Source organism: Podarcis raffonei, chromosome 14, assembly GCF_027172205.1.
Source record: "Podarcis raffonei isolate rPodRaf1 chromosome 14, rPodRaf1.pri, whole genome shotgun sequence".
Taxonomy (NCBI): Eukaryota; Metazoa; Chordata; class Lepidosauria; order Squamata; family Lacertidae; genus Podarcis; species Podarcis raffonei.
The window spans coordinates 31385139-31408180 of record NC_070615.1 but is presented as its reverse complement, the minus strand read 5'-3'; the positions used below and the strand labels follow the sequence as shown (position 1 = coordinate 31408180).

General features: G+C 45.0%; 1 protein-coding gene across 1 annotated transcript in view; it reads left to right on the top strand.

Annotated features, from left to right (window-relative positions):
* Positions 1-23042, top strand: part of LMF1 (lipase maturation factor 1) — a 160555-nt gene that overhangs the window by 28892 nt on the left and 108621 nt on the right. Inside the window, exon 4 of the mRNA XM_053364122.1 lies at positions 14391-14539. Coding sequence (XP_053220097.1) covers positions 14391-14539 — 149 coding nt within the window. The remainder of the gene's footprint in view (positions 1-14390; positions 14540-23042) is intronic.

Genomic DNA, 23042 nt, shown 5'->3' with positions numbered 1-23042 from the left:
GGGTTTTGCAAGCTGTTTGATCATCGTTCTTCCCCCCCCCTCCATCATCACCACCCTCAATTTTTTCCCTTGGTCTTCCGGCCTTCTGTTCTCTTTATTCCCTGAGGTTAAAACATGTGGGCGTTGAGGTCCTATGAGTCATTTTGATCATGGCTGGGATCTTTTTTTCCCAAGCAGCAAAAGGGAAAAAAGCACATGCTGAAGCAAGCAGAATAACAGTTCATGGCTGATTTTAAAATCTTTTTGCAGCTCTTGGGAATCAGGGAGATAGGCTCAGATTTACACCCCCTATAACTGTAAGCAGAAGCTCACCTTTTTGTTCCTTGGCAAGGAGCTGGGAGCAGAGCAGGCAGAGTTGCTCTAATTTTTTATTTCCCCCCCCCAGATTTTGGAGAAAGGAATGTTCTTTGACCAAAGCAGCCAACCCCTCATGTAAAAATGTAACAAGGTAAAGGACGTCTGGACAGTTAAGTCCAGTGAAAGGGGACTATGGGGTGTGGCACTCATCTCACTTTTCAGGCTGAGGGAGCCAGCGTTTGTCCACAGACAATTTTCCGGGTCACGTGGCCAGCATGACTAAACCGCAATTGGCGCATGGAGGACCATGACAAGTGCCAGAGCACATGGAAACACCATTTACCTTCCCGCTGCAGCAGTACCTATTGATCTACTTGCACTGGCATGCTTTCGAGCTGCTAGGTTGGCAGGAGCTGGGCCAGAGCAACAGGAGCTCACTTCATCACATGGATTTGAACTGCCAGCCTTCCGATCGGCAACCCCAAGAGGTTCAGTGGTTTAGACCACAGTGTCACTTTACCCCTCATGTAGCAACATGCTCAGCCTGGGGAAGGACTGTAGCTCTGTGGTAGAGCATTTGTTTCCCATGCACAGTGCTTCTGGTTCAATCCTTGGCATCTCCAGGGATGGCAAGGTCTGTCCCCAGTCTGAAATCCTGGAGAGCTGTTGCCAGTCAGTGTAGACAAGTACTGAGCTTGTTGGACCAATGATCTGACTTGGTAGAAGGCAGCTTCCTATGTATGCAGAGCCTTTCCATGTTAAGCAAAGTTCCACCAGATACTCTTCTCATAGGGAAGTACAAGTCCCTCTTTTCACAGAAGATTAACTACTCATGCAAAGTTGGAAGTCTCTGCTTTGGTTATTTTAATTTACGTTCTCTTTTGTCACTCAGACTCAGCCAACGGCAATTTCCCCCTGAGCAGATCCATTTTGGTGCCATGGAAATGACATAGAGCAAGTTTGGTGGCTAGATATCTTCAGCTATCTAAAGAGCTGTCACATGGAAGATGGAGCAAGCTTATTTTCTGCTGCTCCAAAGGGTAAGATCCAAACCAGTGGATTGAAATGACAAGAAAGGAGCTTGAGCCTAAACGTTAGGGAGAACATTCTGATAGAGCAGTCTGACCATGGAATCGGAAGGTGGTTGACCTGCCTTCACTGGACGTTTTAAAAAAGAAGTGGGATGGCCATCTGTCAGGGATTATTTCGTTGTGATTCCTGCATTGCAGAAGTTGGACCAGATGACTCTCAGGATCCCTTCCATCTCTACAATTCCATGATTCTGTGATTCTATGAACTACAATTCCCATCAGCCCCAGCCAGCGTGACTAGATGGCCTATGAGGAAATGCTGCAGCATTTGGGACTGTTTTTACTTTAGTTTAGAGAAAACTATATAATTTTACAGGAGTATATAAAATTATGTGTGGCAAGGAGAAATGTTTCCCCTCTCTCTCATAACACCAGAACCCGCAGACATTGAATGAAGCTGAATGTTGGAAGATTCAGGAAAGACAAAAAGAAAATCATTTGTCATGTAGCACATAGTTAAATTATAGGACTTGCTGCTGTGGGAGGCCACCAACTTGCATGGTTTTAAAAGAGGATTGGACAAATTCATGGAGGATAAGGGTATCAATGGCTGCTAGCCGCAGTGACTATGCTCTTCCTCTATGTTCGTAGGCAATAAATGCTTCTGAATAGAAGCCACAGGATGGGTGAGTGCTCTTGTGCTCCGGTCCTGCTTGTCAGTTTCCCATAGGCATCTGGTTGGCCACTGTGAGAATAGGACGCTGGACTAGATGGGCCATTGGCCTGATCCAGCAAGCGCTTCTTATGTTCTTACTCAGTTCAGCAACATCTGTAGGGCTACAGGTTCTACACAGTTATCAGTTGTATTTTCCCGAACTGGGATTATGCATCTTGCAATTTCTGCCACAAAAGCCATCATGTCTAGGACCCATCCTTAACTCTCCCCCCCCTTACACATTTTGGATGCTTTACACAAATGATCACTTGTATTCATTATCCTGTCCCCGTTACAATTTCATGCAATCTGTGCGTACCTCCCGTTATGAAATTCACCAGAAAACGTCATTATCTGGTGCTGGCTTACATAATCAACTTCAAAGAGATCGGCGTGGGCAAGATAATTGGAAAGTGGAGCTCTTTCATGGTGTAATTATTCATCCCGAACTTTGCATGGCTTTCAGATTTGCTAATAATGAATGTTAGCTTCCTGCATCCCTCCCCCCAACCCCCGAGGGGCTTTGTGGTTCTTCTGCAGAGCCAACCAAAAAAAACCCCCACTCCGTAGCTTTATATAGGTACATAATACGTATGGAATAATTTATATATAGCAGAAATTGCTAAGACCAGGCAGAGAGGATAGCTTGTGTATATACTCTTGATTCTGGTGGCAAGAGAGTGGGATGCTGCGATCCATAAAACATCTGGAATTATTTACGGATCAGAATAAAGTATGTGAATTGGAACGTTTTGCATGAATGTGCTGAAAGCGGGTGTGGTTTTGTGTTGCATTTGTGTGTAGGGCACCAGGGGTGCACGGCTGGGGAGCGAGTCAACCTCTGTTGCCCAGGCTTTGGTTAGCTTCCATCTAAGAAAGCATCACTATCATTACAGAATTAATGCTGGCATTCCTCTCAGAGCTCTTGTGAGGATGGGGGAAGAAAAAGATTCCCAAGAGGCCGTTGGACATTAAGTACTTATTTCCTGACATTTACACCCCAACTTTTCTCCTTCATGGAACCCAAGGGCAACATATGTGTGATCCCTAGGTGGCCACCTATCCATGCTTTGACCAGACCCAGACCTCCTTCAGACCAAGAGGGTGAGAAGGGGGCATCAGAAACAGACAAGGAAGGAAGTGGCAGAGAGAAAGGTCTGCTCTGCCCACTGCCAGCATGCGGCCCCCAACAGATTGCCTTCAATAGAATGTGGCCCTTGAGAGCGCAAAGGTTTTCCCAAAACTTTTGATCTGGGTTTTGTAGGGAGCAGTCAGACCACAGTTTCCCAGTATAAGCATCACAAGAAGCTCTTCTTTAGCAAACAGGAAGTATTTGGGGAAGGCTACATAGGAGCTTGGTGGGATGTGGGTGGCGCTGTGGGTTAAACCACAGAGCCTAGGACTTGCTGATCAGAAGGTTGGCGGTTCGAATCCCCACGATGGGGTGAGCTCCCATTGCTTGGTCCCTGCTCCTGCCCACCTAGCAGTTCAAAAGCAAGTCAAAGTGCAAGTAGATAAATAGGTACCACTCCGGCGGGAAGGTAAACGGCATTTCCGTGCGCTGCTCTGGTTTGCTGAAGCGGCTTAGTCCTGCTGGCCACATGACCCGGAAGCTGTACGCCAGCTCCCTCGGCCAATAAAGCGAGATGAGCGCTGCAACCCCAGAGTCGGTCACGACTGGACCTAATGGTCAGGGGTCCCTTTACCTTACACAGGAGCTTACTTCACATGTGCATAAGCAAACTATAGTTTGTTGGACTGGGAGCATTGCATTTGAACCTGGCCATGGAATCCTGGATCCTGGGAAGTCTCCCACTAACTACCAATGACAGGCCAATATTCCAAGGGGCTCCGGGATGTGTAGCCCATCACTGACTGACTGCCCCATTGCACTGGGGCTTCAGAGAACCTCCTGCACTTCACTGTGCGTATCAAAATTATTTCAAATGCCTTAAGATGGATCTAATTAAATGTGATAACACAGTGATCTCTCAGAATGACATCCACCTACGGAACTGGAAACAGGACATCCATTAACTTTTAAGCATTTTAAAAAAAAGAAAGAATTAAAATCTTCCCCACTGATTTCTCTGTCACTTGCAGCTTTGCTCCAAAACGACGAGGGGAAGGGAGGATGGGTGGAGGGGGTGGAGGGGTAGAAGAGAGCTAATTTATTGCTGCATTAACTTAGATATCGCCTTCCTGTCACCTAAGTAGTTTCTAATGACTACCCTGGAGAGTAATTGGGAGCTTTTAAAAGTTTTGTGCTAAATTCTTTCTGTTTCCCCCTGTGCCACATATACTTTTTTTTCTTTTTTTAAAAAAAGACCCTGAAGTTGTTGATAATGTTTTTCAACTCCTGGATGCTTCTGAAAAAGGGGTGGGGGTGAGTTAAGCCTCTACAGAAGTCTGCCTTTGGACAGGGTCTTTCTTCTGTCGCCCTCCCTCCTGTAAATTTATAGCACCCTGATTTCTCCTTCTACCCTGAGATCATTGCCCAGCGCAAGAACTTAGGAAGCTGCCTTATATAGAATCAGACCATTGGCCCATATAGCTTGGTATTGTCTACACTGACTGGCAGCAGCTCTCCATGGTTTTTTGCAGGGAGGCTTTCCTACTCTCACTTGGAGATGACGAGGATTGAACCTGGGACCTTCTGAATGCAAAGCAGGTGCTCTACCACAAACTACAGTCCTTCACCTAAATATAAAGTGAGATTCCAGTCCTCATGGTTCTGAATAGCTGGCTTATACAAGTAGGATGTTAGGAAGGTGTCTTATACAGTGTCAGACCACTGGTCCATCTAATTGGTGATGACTCTCTAGGTTACAGAACAGAAGCCAGTTCAATGCTAAGCATAAGCAATATTACAATGAATTGCTTAATTGGGTTAAGCTGGAGTAACTCCCCTATAAAGAAAGGTTGCAGTGACTTGTTTTTTGTGCCTGCACTTAAATAAAAGCTGAAAATTCTGGGGAGGGGTCTAGGGTATCCCCTCATGCCAGAGGGAACCCTAGAAACACTGGCTTAAAGCTGACACCATAACCCAAAAGTGTTAGCTTTTTAAGCCTCTGGGCATGTGAGAGGATATATTTGGTGATGCTTGATTGAGGTCTGAACAATTTGATGAGTGACCTTTTTAAAAAGCCCTCTTCTATGAATCTGGTGATGTGGAGTAGAGGAAGGAGGTGGAGGAACTGTTTTTTTGGGGGGTGGGGTGGGGCTGAGATGCTTGTGGGGCTGAGAAGAGTAACTTTAGAAGGCTGTGGCGCCAATGAATTTGGAGCTTAGATTGAGAGACTCTTAACCACTCTCTCCGCTGGGAAATTTCTCTTTAGGTGTTGCGGTGAAATGGTCCCCTGACCACCTTCAACTCTTCAGCTATTTCCTTGTCAAGTGGACTTGATGGATGGGCCTTTTGATTCTCGAGTTTTCTTCTTTCATAAACGAAGTTGTGCCATAAAACGGAATGACCCTATGTCCCATTACGATTTGCGGCTTCCTTCAGAATTACGGGTGGTTTTCTCCCCCCCCCTTTTTTTAATGGAAGCTTTTCTTGCCGTTCCTTTTCTGTTTGTGGAACGGTTGGAGAAAGGTTTCTCTTGACTGGGATCTCTGTACTATCTTCTGTAGGCTTGACCTCGAAAGCAAACCGGGCTTATAACTTGTTCAAGGGTTTGCTTAAAAAAATATGCTGGGGGGGAGAGAGGGCTGAGTTTTGTGGCGCCGTGAAGGTGTGATGAATTTATTGTGGCGTGACGTCTGCTAGACTATTGAAGAAGTAGAAGAGGAGGCAGAAAGAGATATTCAGTGCTTTAAAAATAAATAACAATAACAATGTTCAGAAAGGTGTATATGTCTGCATAAACAGCAAGACTCTTGTTTTAATGAACGCTGAAAGGGAGTGTGTTTTTCTGAGCATCCTAATCTTTAACAGACTAAGCAACTAAATCTACAGTTGATATAGATATCATCATGTGGGGAGGGGGCTTTTCCTAAGCAGTGTTTACTGCAATCGAGTGAAGATGCCCAGGTGCCAGGATGGTGCATGACGCCTCTGTCATCTGGACGCGCATGTCTGGGAATCCTTGGATCGTGCCTGTTTCCACACATTAGCAACACATCCTTTAGAATTCTATCCATGATATTTTATCTGCACAATCAGTACAATCAGTAAAATTTCAGCAACCAAAAAATCGTATTGAAAAATATGACTTTTGAGCCATCTGGCTCCAAATGGCAACTAGACATTCTATTTTGGTGACTGTAACCCTGGTTTCAGGAGCCATTTGGTGACTAGCTTATATATCGGAGTTTCTTACACTGAGCGGGAAGCGATGTACAAATTTAATATAGCCAAAACTAGACCTCAATTCATCCTTAGGAATATAAAAGGTGGTTTCTAGTTCACATTCTAAAGCTTTGTTTTTTATTTTTCATTCCTTTAATGAAGCTACTTGTACCAGTCTGTAAAATTATTTTTGTGCTGCCAGCTTGCTTGCTTGCTTTATTTGTTTATTTATTTTGCAACAGAGAAATGTGAATAATATTTATAAGATTATGATAGATCAACACATCACACAATTGTACATTGTCCTGGTAATTTTTTATTGCAGAACATAAGGAACATTACCCATTCCCCCATAAATCTGTGTTTTGTGTGCTTTCCCCCCAAAACTGTGCAATGCTTTACAAGTTTGCTTGGGAGTATTGTCCCATTATGTTCAGTGGGGCATACTCCGTAGTAAGTGTGCATGTCTTAAATTTCTATGTGTGAATGCCTGTGTGTGGACTGAATAGCTTTCCGTTTGCAATGCATTCTGTATTGGTAATGCGGATTCTTTCATGCGTTCTGCAGAATGTTTCCCAAATTACACCCTGGGGGCTAATGACCCGCCAGGGGAGACAGTAGATGGGCAGTCGATTTGTCCAATTTCACACAAGTCTCCCACCTCATCTTGGTCAACAACTGTATGGTCTTTAATGAAGCATCCTCACAAATGTGTAGCCAGAGAGAGATTTTCCAGCCAACAGATGTTGGTCGTTAAACATTGGTTTATATGGTTGATTTCTGGAAGATTTTTCGAAGTGTGTGAAGGGTGACAGATTAAGTTTAATGCATGCGATCTTGACCGAAAAGCATTAGCGTTTGTGGCATTCTCCAGCATTTTCCAAGAAGATACTTTCTTTAAAAAAGAAAGAAAGAAAATTGGCTTATTTTTCTGCACCCAGTTAGGCGCACGTACCGTACATTCTGAACACGTGTGAGGCGAGTGCAGCCGTTGAAATCCGTGCCATTTTTTATTTTATTCCATCTTAAATTGCATCCATTCCCTCCGCCTAGATAACAGTAGCGCTCATTGTCCTGCCCTTGCAGCTGCTGAAATTTGACGAGACCCAACCAAAAGAAAACGGGAGCAGGTGGGTCAACAATGCGACCCTTTCGTTCCCAGAAGTATCAGTATGCAGAGAGGGCCGCTGGGCAGTGGGGCGGGAGTGGCTGGGTGAGGGCACAGCGGAGCCCAGAAGGGGTATCCTTAACGGGGAAAAATTTTATGTGTGATTGTGGTTTCCCTTTATAAAAGCTCCCCAAATGTCACAGAATCGTACGTGGGACTTCTATTGCCAATATGCTCTGTCAAGATGGCGGAGTGTTCATTTTCATTGCTGGTGCCTGACTGCTCTGTTTTCCTTCTGTTGGCTCCCAGCTGATATTTAGACCAATATATTGAGGTATGATACTTTTGGGAGGTTTGTTTTAATGCTTAGAAGGGTGTGTGTGTGTGTGTGTGTGTGTGTGTGTGTTTTGAAGCTGCCTCATATTGGGTCAGAACATTGGCTCATCTAACTCAGTAGTGCCACTGGAGACCTTCTGCATGCAAAGTGTGTACTGTGCCTCTGAACTATGACCGTTCTCCAGTGTTTGCTTGTAAATTGCTAGCAAGCTGTGATGCCATATCTCCCAGCTTCATGTCCAGACCTCGGGCCTGCTTGATTCATTGTGGAAAAATCTGGGTCTGGTGATGGGTGCTTGTGCTACTTCAGCAGGGTTCAGGAGGGGAAATCTGTTTCCCGCTGGCTTCTGTAAGGTAATCTCACTATAGAAGTAGGAAAATGGAATCCCTTCCTCACCTGTTATATTGAAGTTGGGTTTTCCATTTATTATTGTGAAAGATAGATTTCTGTTTTCCTTAGGCTAATGGCTGTGAAAGGAGGTGAGACAAATTTGTGGGGAAGAAGAGGACTATTAGAGTGATACCCAAATCTGTAAAAATACTGCCCAGTTAGCAGTAGCCATTGTTGACCAAAGGCTGAAAGAGCAGCAAAATATGACCAGCTGAAGGACAGAGACACACAAACTCATTTATAACTGGCTGGTGCTGTTTTATTGATTATACGAATAAGGAAAACAATCCTGAATTTTCACAGACATCCAGACATTTTTTGTTTGTTCTGGGTTAAATCATATTCTACACTTCAGACTGCAGACTGTGTATTCCTATGGTGTATTTTCACAGTATACCTTGAGAATTTTTTGTTAAGGGGGCATTAATTTTTTAAAATCAATAAAATTATTAAAAATAAAAGACATTTTCCAAACTGGGGGCTGCCCAGTCCGTTGAATATTTTGAAACGATGGTTCTCTGTGGCCTCACTGACCATTAAACACTGTTGATCACTGTCTCAGCTGTTGCTGGTGTCAGTGGGTAACTTAAGAATTTATTTTGTGTTTTTTTAACAGCTGGGGGAGCTCTGTTTACTCCAGGCTGGCTCATCAATAAGATTCTCTTCACCCCTCCTTCCAAGCCCTTTCCAGCTGCATGATGGAATTATCCACCTCAATAAATAAATCCTGGCACATTTTAAAACGAGATTGGGATGTTGGAACCATCCCCAGAAGATGGCAGTGCCAGGAATTCAGCTCTGGAAGAAGCCTGGCAGGTGCACCAGGAGGGGTGGGGGAGATCAGCCTTCTAGGCCAAAAAGCCCCCCATAAATTTCCATGCAGAGAATTCCAGGCCATTAGGCATTCTGGTACATCGGGTGAAATTCTAAGCTGTACTCCCCCCTTTTCCCTTACTGAGTTTGGGGTCCCTTCCTCCCCTGCCTGATATAGTAATAGTAATAAAATGCCTAAGGGTGTGTGTTGTGCCAGGTACAAATTAAAATCTAGTGGGTGAGCCCCTGCCAGCAGCTGGGATCCAAGAAAAAGGAAGGGGAAGCGAAGGAGCCTGCTGTGTGGTCTTGTGGTTTTGGAGGCTCCATTGAGGTCTCCCCGCCCCCAGTTGACACAGACACACATTTCAGAATTGCACCTATTGGGCCCCCATCTTCAGTATGAAGAGCGGTTCACAAGTACTTGATGGGAATACCATTTGGAGGCACTCCTTGTTTTTCACGTTGGAACAGAGGCCTGCTCTTCCGTGCGTCTTACGCTGGTGCTTTTGGTGACTCTCAGGGCTGCTGCAAATCCTCTTCCAGGTGGTATTCAAACAGGGTTGTTCTTCTGTGATGCTGAATGCAGTATGACCTGGCTGCAGAAAAAGGCTAATGAAGTTTTAGTGGGTATTACTGGGACCAGAGTTTCCAAGTCACAAGAAGCGGTTCTTCCATTTGTTCCATGCTGGTTGGATCTCCTCTGATGTACTGTGTCCTGTTCTGGGCACTGCACTTTAAGAAGGATATATGTCAGCTTTTGAGAACCTGCCAGGTGTTTTAAATTAAAACTCACATGAGCACCTGCCAGTATGGGGCTTCAGTGCAATAGCACTCCAGAGCTTAGGGTGTGGATACAAGCAGCCAGGCAGCTCAAAAGTGAGTAGAGGAAAACTCTGGTTGAATGCAATCGAACACTGGTGAGGGCTCATCATCAAGCCTACTTAGTGGCAGTGAAGGCAGCAAAGAACACATACGGCCTCCATTGTATCCTCATTGTGTCATCTGGCAGAGCTTTTCTGGGTTGTGTGGGGCCTCTTAGAGTCTGGCCCGAAGGTGGCAGAACTGATGGTAGCTCACTGTGAGTTGTTTGCAAAGTGTTTTGAGGATTAAACCGCTTGTATCCACTGGCATCTTCACTCTTCTCTTACATCAGACGAATCTCAAGGGGTGTCCAGAGCACTGTCTAGTCCTGTTGTGTTGGATGAGGCTTGAGGATATGGACAAGATGCTTGGATTGGCCAGGATGACCACATGCGCTCTGGACCCTTGCTCCTCTTGGCTCATCAAAATTAGAAAGGGGATAACTAGCTGGGCCAGGGAGATGATTCATGCCCCCTTGTGGGACGGGGTTGAAAGAGGCAATGGTAAAACCACTCTTTAAGAAGACCTCCCTACATTTGGAAAATCAAAGGTAACTACTGGCCAGTTGCCAATCCTTCTTGGGCAAGGTTCTTGGGCAGGTGGCCGTGAACCAGATCCATGTGCTCTTGGAGGAATCTGATTTTCTAGATGTATTTCAGTTGTAGCTTTGGGCTGGTTTTGGCACAGAAACTGCTTTGGTTACCCTGTATGATGGCCTCTGTTGGGAGAGACAGGGTAAATGTGTCCCTGTTAATTCTCCTCAGTCTCTCAGTGGCCTTCAATACCATCGACCATGGTATACTTCTGGAGCAGCTGTTGGAGCTAGGGGTGGGTGGCATTGCTTGGAGGTGGCTCTGGTCCTAATTGGATGGTTGTTTCTAGAAAGTCATACTTGGGGAGTGTTCTTCGGCCCCACAGAGCCTTCAGTGTGGGGTTCCTCAAGGTTCGGTTATATCCCTCATGAAACTGCTGAGTTGGGTTATCCAGAGTTTTGGAGTACGTTGTCATCAATGTGCTGATAACACACTGCTCCTTTACATCCAAGGGCCTGTTAGCAACCTTCCGAGGGCCGCATACCAGTTGCAGGTGGGGCCAGGTGAAACAGTTGGCTGTTCTCTTTACGCTATAGGCTAATGTCCAGCCACACACAGCAGCTTCTGCTTACACAGAATCAATAGTTCTCCATCCAACAAGAGGCATGATTGCAGTCCAGCCAGGCAAGAATGTGCAGAGCAGGGCCCGTGAAGGACATGGCCTGGGCAGAGTCCAAAAGAGCCAGATAAAGAGACCTGACATTTGGCCAGAGACTCCCCACCTGTGACTTCCTCTTAATACAGATGTGTGTTTAGCACAGACAAAAGGGAGTGTGATGGTTGGAGCTAGGGCAGCTGAGAAGAAAATGAATGGGGCAATGGTGCTGGGTGATGTGGGTGGGGGAGAGAGAATGAGGTAGGGGGCTGATGTGGCCTGCAGGATCCCTGTTGAAGAATTGGGGTGGGGGGGATAATGCACTGTTGGGTGGTGATCCAGTGGACCCAGTTGTTTTTTCTGGAATAGGGTTGTGATAATTAGCATGTGAAAGCCCTGATAACACTGGGGTTCTTGTTCGGGCTGAATCAAGTGAGATATACTACCCTTCGGGTGCCAGTTCAGAGCCCATAACTGCTATTTGTGGCCGCCATCAGGAACAATTAACCTTTCAAGCTCTGCCGTCTCCCCTCGCCTTTCTGATGCAGCTGCTTTTGCAACTGCAGATCTGCGTTCTGCTCCACAAAAAGTGCTGGCTTTGGCAGTGAGTGTTATCTCCTAGAAACCACAGGATGTGTGCAGAGAAAATGAGAACCCCCCCTTTTTATAATCAAAGCTCAATCATGAAGGGGAAAACAGTCATTAAGTTTTAATTGAAGGGAATTGTTGGGTCTACAGTTAGCAGAACAAAAAGGCTGTTCCATTCATGGTTATTTTTTGCTTTCCTTCAATATTCAGAAAATAGTCTTGCTCATCATGAGATCAAGATCTGCACATTTTCAGTTATTCAACAGCCCTTTAATTATGCGATGCCGTGATTCCCAAAACACAGCAGCAGGCACCCTAATGTGTTTTGAGAGACCTGCTTGCATGTCCCGTAATTCATAAATAAAAGCTTCTGTGAGCTTCAGTCCCTTCCCACCAGGAGGCTGCCTGCTGCATCTCTGTATGATTCATTGCTCTGCCCCGGCCACCTTTATAACAGCAGTGATACCTGTATCAGAAGCAACCTGGTTCATTCGTTCACTCTTCCCTGTGCCAAGCTTCCTCTTGCAACTCTGGATGAATTCCTTTTCTGTGCTTGCCCTGATGTATTTGGGAGACCCAGTCAGTGGGCTCTGAGGACAGGCAATAGGTTTACTTTTGAGAAGGGGGGATATATATGTGAATCATTCTTCCAGTTTCAATTCAGAATGTTTCTCTCTCTCTGCTGTCAGGAATTTAGGAAACACTGACTTAAGTATAGGTGAAGGATACTCAGCAGAGTTTGTGAGCTAAAATTGTCTCCAGCGTGTGTAAATTGGGAAGGTTCTTGTTTATGGAATAATCTTGCTTCAGCAAGGGTGTACTTATTTCTCCCATTATATATTTGCCTAAGGCGGCCCTTCAAGTTCCAAACAACAGTAAGATTAATATTTTAACCAACAGGAGGGTTAATATTTTTGTACAAGTTCTAAGCGACTGTAGAATAAATATTAAAACCAGCAGTAGAATTAATATGTCAAAAATTCACTTTTTTGGAATGTGTACATACAAATAAGGACAAACCTTATTCATATATGGAATTTAATCTATTGCTATTTATATACCTTTTTTACTGATATATGTATGTTGTTCATTTAATTCGTGGAATTCATTTAACTGATACATAGTAATTGGGTTGTTTATTATTTCTGTCACATTTACTTTACTGAGATGTATGTCTTTTTGTTCAACCTGTGACTTAGTTGTTTTGCTCACGCTGAAATAGTAACAGGGCAGACCCTCTTATTTTGTCTTTTAATATATCTTTTATCGAATTTTAAACAAGTACAGAGCAATTTTAAACAAGTACAGAGCAGAGAACAAAGAACTCCCACTAATAACTAATCAGAGTGAAGGCCCTTCTATAAAAGTCTTTTTTCATCAGTGTAAACTCTTTTATGTCCCCTCCCTCCTTTTCTTAATAATCATTTGGATATTTTATGTTGTGTGTGTTTTGCTGGAGCTGGAAGGGAAATAAAATGCAAATATTGTAACTTTGTATGACATGGGATGGAATTCTACCTCTCTAACACATTTGATAAGCAGGGGACTTTGGTGGGTGACTGGAAAGAATATCCCAGGGCAAGACTATCCCAGTGGCCGGGGAAACTCAGCCAGATGGGCGGGGTATAAATAATAATTTATTATTATTAATTATTATTATATTACTCTACGTCAGTGGTTCCCAAAGTGGCTGGTACCACCCCTTGGGTGGCAATGAGATTACTTAAGGCAGCCTTTCTCAACATGTGGGTCCCCAGATGTTGTTGAACTACAACTCCTATCACCCCTAGCTAGCAAGGTCAGAGCTCAGGGATGATGGGAGTTGTAGTCCAACAACATCTGGGGACCCACAGGTTGAGAACCTCTGACCTAAGGGATGCTATGATTCCAATGGGATCAGCAGGGGGGTGCTAGAGCTGCGGATGTCAATCAGAGAAGCTTGTGCCACTGGAGCAAACTCATCAGTGTTGTGGAATTAATTAAACTAAATAGTTTTAATTGGTTTTTGAATAAACGTGCAATTAATTGTTTCTGTTTTGAACTGTATTGTGTTATTATCTTCCTTAGTGGGTTGTGCAAACCTTTATTCTGAATAATGTTATTTATAGAGTAGGGGTCACTGAAGATGAATCTATGGGACCAAGCAGGCGAAATTTTTTGGGAACCATTGACTTAGGTCATCTGGGGAAATTCTGCTGTTGGCAGCATGCCCCACATGCCCATCGTAGGGCAGTGACCCAAAAACAGACATTTTCTGCTGTTGCCTAACCCTTTCCTCTTCCATATGTGAAGCAGCAGCTATAAGTTGCTTTAGGTGTCCTCCAAAGGCGCTGTTTTTTTGCCCAAGCTTTTCTTGTCCTATAAGATTGGATCCTGTTTTATCTGCTTAGATCTCCCAAATTTTTGCTTCATCTGTAACTACTGTTTTATTGGTATTATTTTGCGGTTTTTGTTTTAATGTTATATTGTTTGTTTTTCAAACTATTTAAAAGAGATGTTTGAAATGCTAAGTGGTTTGTAAATGCTTCTAAATAAATGAATGTATCTTGTGATAGGAGATAAAAAGTAGCCTTTCTTGTTTTTGCTGCAGCAGGCTACCTCTTTGGAAGCTACATAATTTGGGAGGTATTTCCTTCCACTTATGCCCAAACTTTGCGATCTCTCGGCTTAACAGAGACAGGCTTAACTGACAATAAAGCTGCATGTTGCAGGTGAACTGTCTCTTAGTGCTCCAGCAAACTAATGTGTAACTCCCATTATTTCTCCTCTAGGATGGGAATCTCAGCTTCTGGAGACAGGTTTTTTAGGAATATTCCTCTGCCCTCTCTGGACACTTTCCCAGTTGCCCAGACGCACTCCACCTTCCCGCATAGTCATCTGGGGCTATCGATGGCTTATCTTCAGAATCATGCTTGGAGCAGTAAGTGAATTTCCCCCACATCTTATATTTGTTTAATTTTGCATTTGTTTGCTCCAAGTATACATTGGACTTGTAAGTTGACAGTTTCCTGGGGAGTCCTTGTTGGGAGCAAGAATTTCCTCCTTGTGGCCGGGAGGGTGGGCATTTTTTTTTTCTCCCCACATGACTCGGCTGGAGAACAGCATTGCAAAATTTGGAGAAGTAAGAATTTCAAGAGATCACTGTGCTTCAGTTTGCATATTGTTTCAGATGGTGTAAAATAACTTGGTTCGCCTTTAAGTACAAACTGAATCAAATCTCCCCCTGCCTCCCTCCTCCCATTCCTACTTGAATCTAACAAATCTTTGGGTATAGTCTCAAGTGTGAACTGAGGGCTTGGGAGAGGTTTTTATTTGAATCTCTCCTAACTAAATGCTAATTGAAGTGCTTGATTAACATGAGATCTCACCTCAGGCTTCAGCTATTAACCAGGGCTGTGCGTTGGTAGGTGATTACTGCCTGCTTTCCATTATAAGTGGAGCTGAAATTTAAAAATCACTTTGGGAAGACAGTAATTCCTTCGCATTTTTCAAAGTTTAAGAACACTGTCGTGCAAAGGGCCTAGGTCTCAAGATCTGTGTGATGTTCCAGTATAGCTGAAATTTTTTGTACCTTCCATTTACCCCAGCAGAATAAATGACCACCTTTTCTTATCACTTTTTCTTACATGTTTAGGCTGCCCTGTGGGGCTACAGGTTTTCAGCACACTAGGCAGTTAAGGGGTTAAAGATTTTCTGTCCTGCAATACTGGGTTGATAATGGGAATCTCAAGGAGCCTCTCAGCTTTCTGTGATTCCCTCTTGCATTTAGTCTCTCCAACTAAAAAAAAACGAGACAGGGAAATAACCTCCCCCCCCTTCAGAGCTGTCCATCTCCCAATTCCCTTCCTCCTGGAGAAGGGGAGGGGGCTTGATCCAGTAATCTCCTCCCCTTGCCCCTGCCATGACACCACCAGCATCATCCCAAGAGGTTCCATGGTCTGCAAAACCCATCAAGACTCCCCTCCCTGCTTTCTGCTTCCAGCATCAAGGGACCCCTCAAGCATGAGACAAAACTGCACCTGCTACATTCAGCCAAGGTTTAATCATCTAACATTATTTTTGAAGGTAGGGATGGGGAGGCGGGGAAGCAACAGCCCTGACTGCCTTTTGAGAAATTGCTCTCAAGGCAACAAACAAACAAATTGGCCAGTTCCGGTTTGCTTGCAGAAACAGGTCTCCGCCCAAAACAATGTGGTTGTCTTTTTGCCTATGGAGCCAACATCAAATTGAAATCCTGCAGCCTCACGACCCAAAGTTGTTGGTGAGAAATGCCAGTGTGTGCATATTGGCCTGTATGTGTATATTATGTATGTGTGTACACACACACACACACGTTCTTGTCGTGAGGTGGTTCAAGGAAGCCCTCATTCATGGGGAAATGGCCATGGCTCTGTGGTTAGAGCATCTGCTTTGCATGTAGAAGGTCCCTGGCATCTCCATGAAGAGCTGGGAGAGATTCCCAGTCTGCAGCCCTGTAGAGCTGATGACACTCAGTGCAGACAATACGGAGCTAGCTGGATCAGTGGTCCAACTTGGTAGAAGGCAGCTTCCTTTGTAACTCCCAGCTGGGGAAACCTCTGGTCCAATGGTACCCAAATTCTCTTGGGCCACTGCCCCCTTGATTCAATAAGCTCATCCCCAGTGACTCTCTGCCCTATAAACACTACACACACAGACACACACACACACTATAAACCAGAACACTGGTTTGCAGAACCCACTAAAGAAGATAATAATACGATAGAATTCAAAACAGTAACAATTAACTGCACATCTATTCACAATCCTAGTTAAAACTATTCCGTTTAATGAATTCAGCAAAACTGGTGAACTTGATCCAGTGATACTAGCTTGTTGAAGTCTGATAGTCATTTACACCTCCTCTTGCCCCTGAGCACTTCCCAGCAAGGTAATCCCACTCCCCTCCTCTAGGGATGGGGGTGGTACTGCCCACATTGGGAACCAAAGCCCCTCCTTGACTGCAGCACCTGGTTTCAGTAGTCATTGCCCCCACACTTTCCAGCCTGTCTCCCAGCTGCCGGGACTAAGAATGTGCTATGGAATCATAGAGTCATAGAACTGTAGAGTTGGAAGGGACCCTGTGAATCATCTAGTCCAGCCCCCTGCAATGCAGCTGTCCCATACAGGGATCGAACCAGAAGCATTTTGCCATTCTCTTTAAAAAACAAAAAACAAAAAAAACCCAACTTGTTGCTCTCAATAGTAAATCCTGCACATTTCCAGTGTTGTTGTGGAAACCAGGAATTCATTTAGCCCATTCACATACAGTGGTACCTTGGGTTACAGACACTTCAGGTTAGAGACTCCGCTAACCCAGAAATAGTACCTCAGGTTAAGAACTTTGCTTCAGGATGAGAACAGAAATCGCGCAGCGGCAGTGGGAGGCCCCATTAGCTAAAGTTGTACTTCAGGTTAAGAACAGTTTCAGGTTAAGAAAGGGCCTCCAGAACAAATTAAGTTCTTAACCTGAGGTACCACTGTATTTATTTATTTTTAATGTATTTATTGCATTTTTGTCCCACCGTTTCCTCAAAGGGGCTAGGCTCAAGGTTGATTTTGGGCCAGTCGCTGTCTCTCAGTTCAGTTTAACAGAGTGGTATAAGAGTCACTCTTGTGAACATTGAGAATTTTAGCTGCATTGGGGGAATAGGCGCCTCCTAGCAACTCTTAACAAACTACAGTTCCCAGAATGGTTTGAGAGCTAGTGCGGCATAGCGGTTAGAGGGCTGGACCTGCCATGAAGCTCGCCGTGTGACCTTGGGCCAGTCATTCTTGGTCTAACCTACCTCACAAGATTAAATTGGCAGGAGGGGAGAACTTTGTATGCCACCTTGAGCTCCTTAGATGAAAGCAGATAGGATATAAATGTAATAACACACACACACACTGCTGGAGTTGTATGTGCATGTGCCATGCAACCAGAAACACACCCTGCTGGTGGCAGTACCGACAGCCCCTTCTCTGTCTGTGTTTAACTGCCGCCCATTCCTCAGCTGCAGGCAGCATTGCAACAGGTGCACATGTGTGGTCCGGGAGGAAATGCTGGTTTCACGCGTTAAGCTTGCGCTGTGCTGTGGGCTGTCAGCCTTGTTATCCTAGTCCAGAAGGGATTGTACACATAACTTGGGGCATGGCGCTGCCTGAGGTGCCATCAATCACTGATCCACGCCAGCCTGGATTAAAATCCCCTCTCCCTTTAATGACCTTTCCATCTTCCCCCCTCTCAGATGCCTGCTACTTATATATCAACAAGTGAGACATAAAAAGCTGCTCTTGGGGCTTCATCTGTTTCACTGAGAACTCACTCGGAAGACACCTGGAGAGTTATGGCTCTCTGGATAACCAAAAGCTCAGATCTTTTAAGGACAGGGAGAGACACTCTGTGAATTGTACATATTCCCAGATTCATAGCTGAACGTCTTAGGCAGCTGCAGGCCAACCGTACTTGGTTAAAATAAATGCACAGAATTCCCTTCTTGCAGGTGTTACGAATCTTCAGTGATTCTTCATATTTATCCTACACACACACGTGTGTGTGTGTGTGTGTGTGTGTGTGTATTTGGTGCAGTGCAGGCAGGTTATGTAAAGTTAAAACAGTCCCAGGAGCAAGAGGGCTTTCGGGAAGAATGGGGCAGCTGTTGAACTCATGGCCAAATCCACACCAGTTCTTCTCTAGGTTACTGGAAGCTGACTCAGAGATGAATTGTCTTGCTAGGTCAGGCTAGTAAGGTCCAACGAGCCCTGTAGTCTGTTCCAGCCAGGATGAAAAGCTCTTGGTGCAGGGAATGAAGGAAACAGCCTCTTTCCTGCTATAGTGGTACCTCGGGTTAAGTACTTAATTCGTTCCAGAGGTCCGTTCTTAACCTGAAACTGTTCTTAACCTGAAGCATCACTTTAGCTAATGGGGCCTCCTGCTGCCGCAGCGCCGCTAGAGCCCGATTTCTGTTCTCACCCTGAAGCAAAGTTCTTAACCTGAAGCACTATTTCTGGGTTAGCGGAGTCTGTAACCTGAAGCGTATGTAACCTGAAGCATATGTAACCCAAAGTACCACTGTACACTCTTAACTGCATTTCACCCTTACTCTTCCATCATCCTTGGAAGGCAAGCAAAAAAATGGTTTTCGAGAAGCCCACAATATGATTTTATAACATGTGGACCCTGCAGCAGAATGTTGCAGAGCCGTGTGCTCCTGCCTAGGTGTCAGTTGGCTGTGTCTTCTTTCAGGAAACTTTGTTCCATTTCATCCTCCCTGGTTTTCCATTCTGCCCCCTTCCCATGCTGATCATTCTCTGGCTGCTGAGAATGCCCTGTCCTTACTAAACTGTCACTCCCTTCATTTAGAGTCCATCTCCTTACCATCTTCTGTGTTTCTAGTCCCCCACCTCAATGACTTCCTCTTGTGGGTCATTTTGAGTACAGAAGGACCTATGCTAAGAATGTGAGTTCACTCTTACTATATTTGCTTGTTTATCTTTCATTTCATTTAATTTTATCCTCCCCTTTCTTCCAAGGGCAGGCCCATGGCCTCTGTCGCAGGGGACTCCAAGATTGTGGCCACCTTCAGAATGTTGAGAAAGTGTCATGTTAGCCACTGATAGCCTTTTCATCCTTCATGAATTTGTCCAGTCCTCTTTTAAAGCCAGTGGTGCTGTGGGTTAAACCACATAGCCTAGGGCTTGCCGATCAGAAGGTTGGCGGTTCGAATCCCCGCAACAGGGTAAGCTCCCGTTGCTCAGTCCCTGCTCCTGCCAACCTAGCAGTTCGAAAGGACGTCAAAGTGCAAGTAGATAAAAAATAGGTACCGCTCCGACGGGAAGGTAAACAGCGTTTCTGTGCGCTGCTCTGGTTGGCCAGAAGCGGCTTAGTCATGCTGGCCACATGACCCGGAAGCTGTCCGCCGGCTCCCTCGGCCAATAAAGCAAGATGAGCGCCGCAACCCCAGAGTCGTCTGCAACTGGACCTAATGGTCAGGGGTCCCTTTACCTTTAAGTTGGTGGCCATCGCTTCTTCCTGTGGGAACAAGTTCAACAGTTTAACTATGTACTGTGTGAGGCAGTTTTTCCTTTTTCTTGTCCTGAATCTTTCAACATGCAGGTTCATTGGATGCCCATGAATTCTGGGTGGAACTCAAGAAACCTTTCACAGGCACCGTTGGAGGTACTGGTGGAAAACTGCTCTATGGTTGCAGCCTGTGGACAGATCCTGTGAAGGCTATTCCACAAAGTTAAACTTTCAAATATAATTCCCCTACCCCTTTGTTACTTTTTTGGGTTTTCCATTCTTTTGTGCAGCTTCGCAAAAGCACTTACTGGAAAAGGTGGAAATTTGATTAGCTGAGAAGTCAGATGAGCCCTCTTCCTCTGCTCTCCAAATTGCTTTGAATTTTGACATTGCAGGCTCTCCAGCTCTGAAATCACATTAGATATGATGCTGTAAACCAAGGATTTATTGCATTCCTATGTGTTTGAAATCAAGCTCAAAATGGGCTGCAGTCAGCAGCTTTAATTGACAGCCACGTCTTCCTCCTTTTTGCCGTTAGGACTCTGAAAGGGAGGGTAATTATCCCAATTGGTTTTATTGCATTAACGTGGCCCGGAGTGGAACATAAAGGGCGCTTTCTTTCCTCCTTTTGTTTTTTGCAATGCTTCCTCGGTATCTGTACATGAGAAATGGGAAAGGGACAGACTTTCTGCAGCGAAGCTTCATGGGAATTTTTGGAAAGTGATGTCTGCAACGTTCCGACCTCTGACCTTCCAGCTGCAGCCGTCCCGTACTCTGTGGAGATCCCATACTTGACTTCTTAGTAGCCTCCTTTGTACTTTTCTGATCTTGCTTCATTTGTCCGAGTCATAGCCCTTTGGCAAGAAAACGCTGTGGTTTTTATCTCTCTGCCTCCTGCCCCTGCCTCTCCACGGCTTAAAAAGGCACATAGCAGCTAAGACCCCAAGAACCTTTCAGAAATCCTGTTCACCCACCCCTCACAGCAAGTCTTCAAAGTCAAACTCTCGTCCAGTCTTCAGTCTATAAAAAGGATGGGGCGGCGGTGGGGGCGGCGGAATGAGTTGGAGAGAGAAGCAAATAAAAGGCAACTGATAATGCTGAGCTAAACCTCATTCAGTATAACCCATTAAATGTGATATAGAATAAAACCAGTATTTCAAAAACAATTGTACTAAAATGTATTAAAAACTGCATCCCTAGGTAGGCTTGCTCAAACAAACAAACAAAGAAAGGTTTTTATCAAGCACCAAAATGCTTTCGAAGAATCTGCTCACTTTGGTTCCATGGAGGGTCATTTTCCCTGAGTGGGGCTTGGGTAGGCGAGTTGTGCACAAAGCTGAAAATCTATCAAATGGCAATAAAGGTAGCAAGAGACCCAATACAGTGGTACCTCGGGTTACATATGCTTCAGGTTACAGACTCCGCTAACCCAGAAATAGTGCTTCAGGTTAAGAACTTTGCTTCAGGATGAGAACAGAAATTGTGCTCCGGCGGCACGGTGACAGAGGGAGGCCCCATTAGCTAAAGTGGTGCTTCAGGTTAAGAACAATTTCAGGTTAAGAACCGGCCTCCGGAACGAATTACATACTTAACCCGAGGTACCACTGTAGTACTGTCGCCATCACCTCCCCAGGTAGCTGCCCAGCGGAGCAATTTCATGTGGCTGCCTTGGCTGCCTCTTAATGCAGATTCAGGTCACTGAGCCTCCACAGCTACCACCCACCATGGACCACTGTTGGCAAGACTGGCAGCAACAGCTGCAGATTAAGTTCTAGACTTATGGTATTATTTTCCCCCTCTTGCTAATTATGCTGTTTTAAATGTGCATTTTATATTTGACTCATTTCAGTAAGGTTTTATTTTGAAATGTTTAAGATCATTTGTTGTTGTTCACTTTGCTGCGTTAAATGTGCATTCCGCAGTTGACCTCCTTTAGCGATGATTTATTTCAATGTCGCTTTGAATGCATACTTTCTGTTTTACTTTCTGCAGTAACGTTCTATTCTGGATTGTTTTATTTGATGTTTTAATGTGCTGCTAACTGCTTTGAGTATTTTTTTTTTCTTAAAAATTTTAGCGGTACACAAATGAATAAAAAAATAAACAACATTCTTCAGGTTTACTCAGAATTGTTATAATCAGGTTGACTTTGAATTCTTAAAATTTTTCACGTCAAATCCTCCCTGCACAACCAGTGTTTCCCAAGCTTGCATCAATTGAATTTTGGAAACGTAGCTTAAGGCCATCAGTCTCCCTTTCATTGTCATCTCTAGCTGTTCCAGAGGGGTTTGTGTGCGTCTTTCTTAACCCACCCAGCCACCCAGCTCCAACTTATTTGGAATAAATTTTGGCCTGAAAAAGGATCAAAGATGGCTTTGTTCTTTTTTGACATTCTGCAGAAGAAGAGGGGGGGTGGGGACATCACCCTGACATCTGCATTATAAAGAGAATTGAGGGGAGGGAGAAATTCAGCAGAGAGGAATATAGTTATTTATCCCTCTTCCTCCCTCTCCCCTCCCCCTCCTTTTGAAAGATTTTTTTGTGCTTTTTTTTTTTAAAAAAAAATCCCCCCCACCATGAATGTGGCTCATATTGGCTTAATGCGTGAATGACGTTTTAATTATTTGGGATTTATCATTGTGAAACGGGGCCGAACTTGGGTGAGGTAGGTTGTATATGATGGAAAGAAGTGGAGTTTGCACGACAAGGGCGATATGGAATAGAGCTTCTTTTTGAGTGTCCCCTGCTATTGTGGGGGGAAGTACCGTATTTTTCGCTCCATAGGGCGCACCTAGTTTTTAAGGGGGGGGGATTATTTCGCCCCCCCCAGCCCCAAAGAGCAAAGAAGCCAAGACAGCCAGCGGGATTCATCTCCAGCTGGGAGAGGCTGTGCGTGGCTTTGTTTTTAGCCATGGGGCTGGGGCAGGGGAAGCCCGAGCTTCCCCCGACCCCAGCCCCAAGAACAGGTCCGGGAGCGGAGGCAAGGTTGCGCAGCCTTGCCGCCGCTCCCAGAGCTTGCGGGCTGAGGGAGCGCTCCGAAGGCTTGCGGATAACTGCCCAAAGCCCGGGGTGCGCAGCGCTGCGCTCCCCGGGCTTCGGGCTGCAGGCTGCCATCCGCAAGCCTTCGGAGCCCGGTGGGCACTCCTGCGGCGCTCCAAAGGCTTGCGGATAGCTTCCTGAAGCCTGCATTTGCTCCATAGGATTCACACACATTTCCCCTACATGTTTGGAGGGGAAAAAGTGTGTCCTATAGAGCGAAAAATACGGTAATACCAAAGTATATCACAGTGTAGCTACTAGATTATTCACTGGTTCTGCCCTCTGTCCTGCCCAAGTCGCTACTTCTTTTTTGAGTGTTTCCAGGCTTGTCATTTCTGGCCAGTTCTCCAAAATATATATT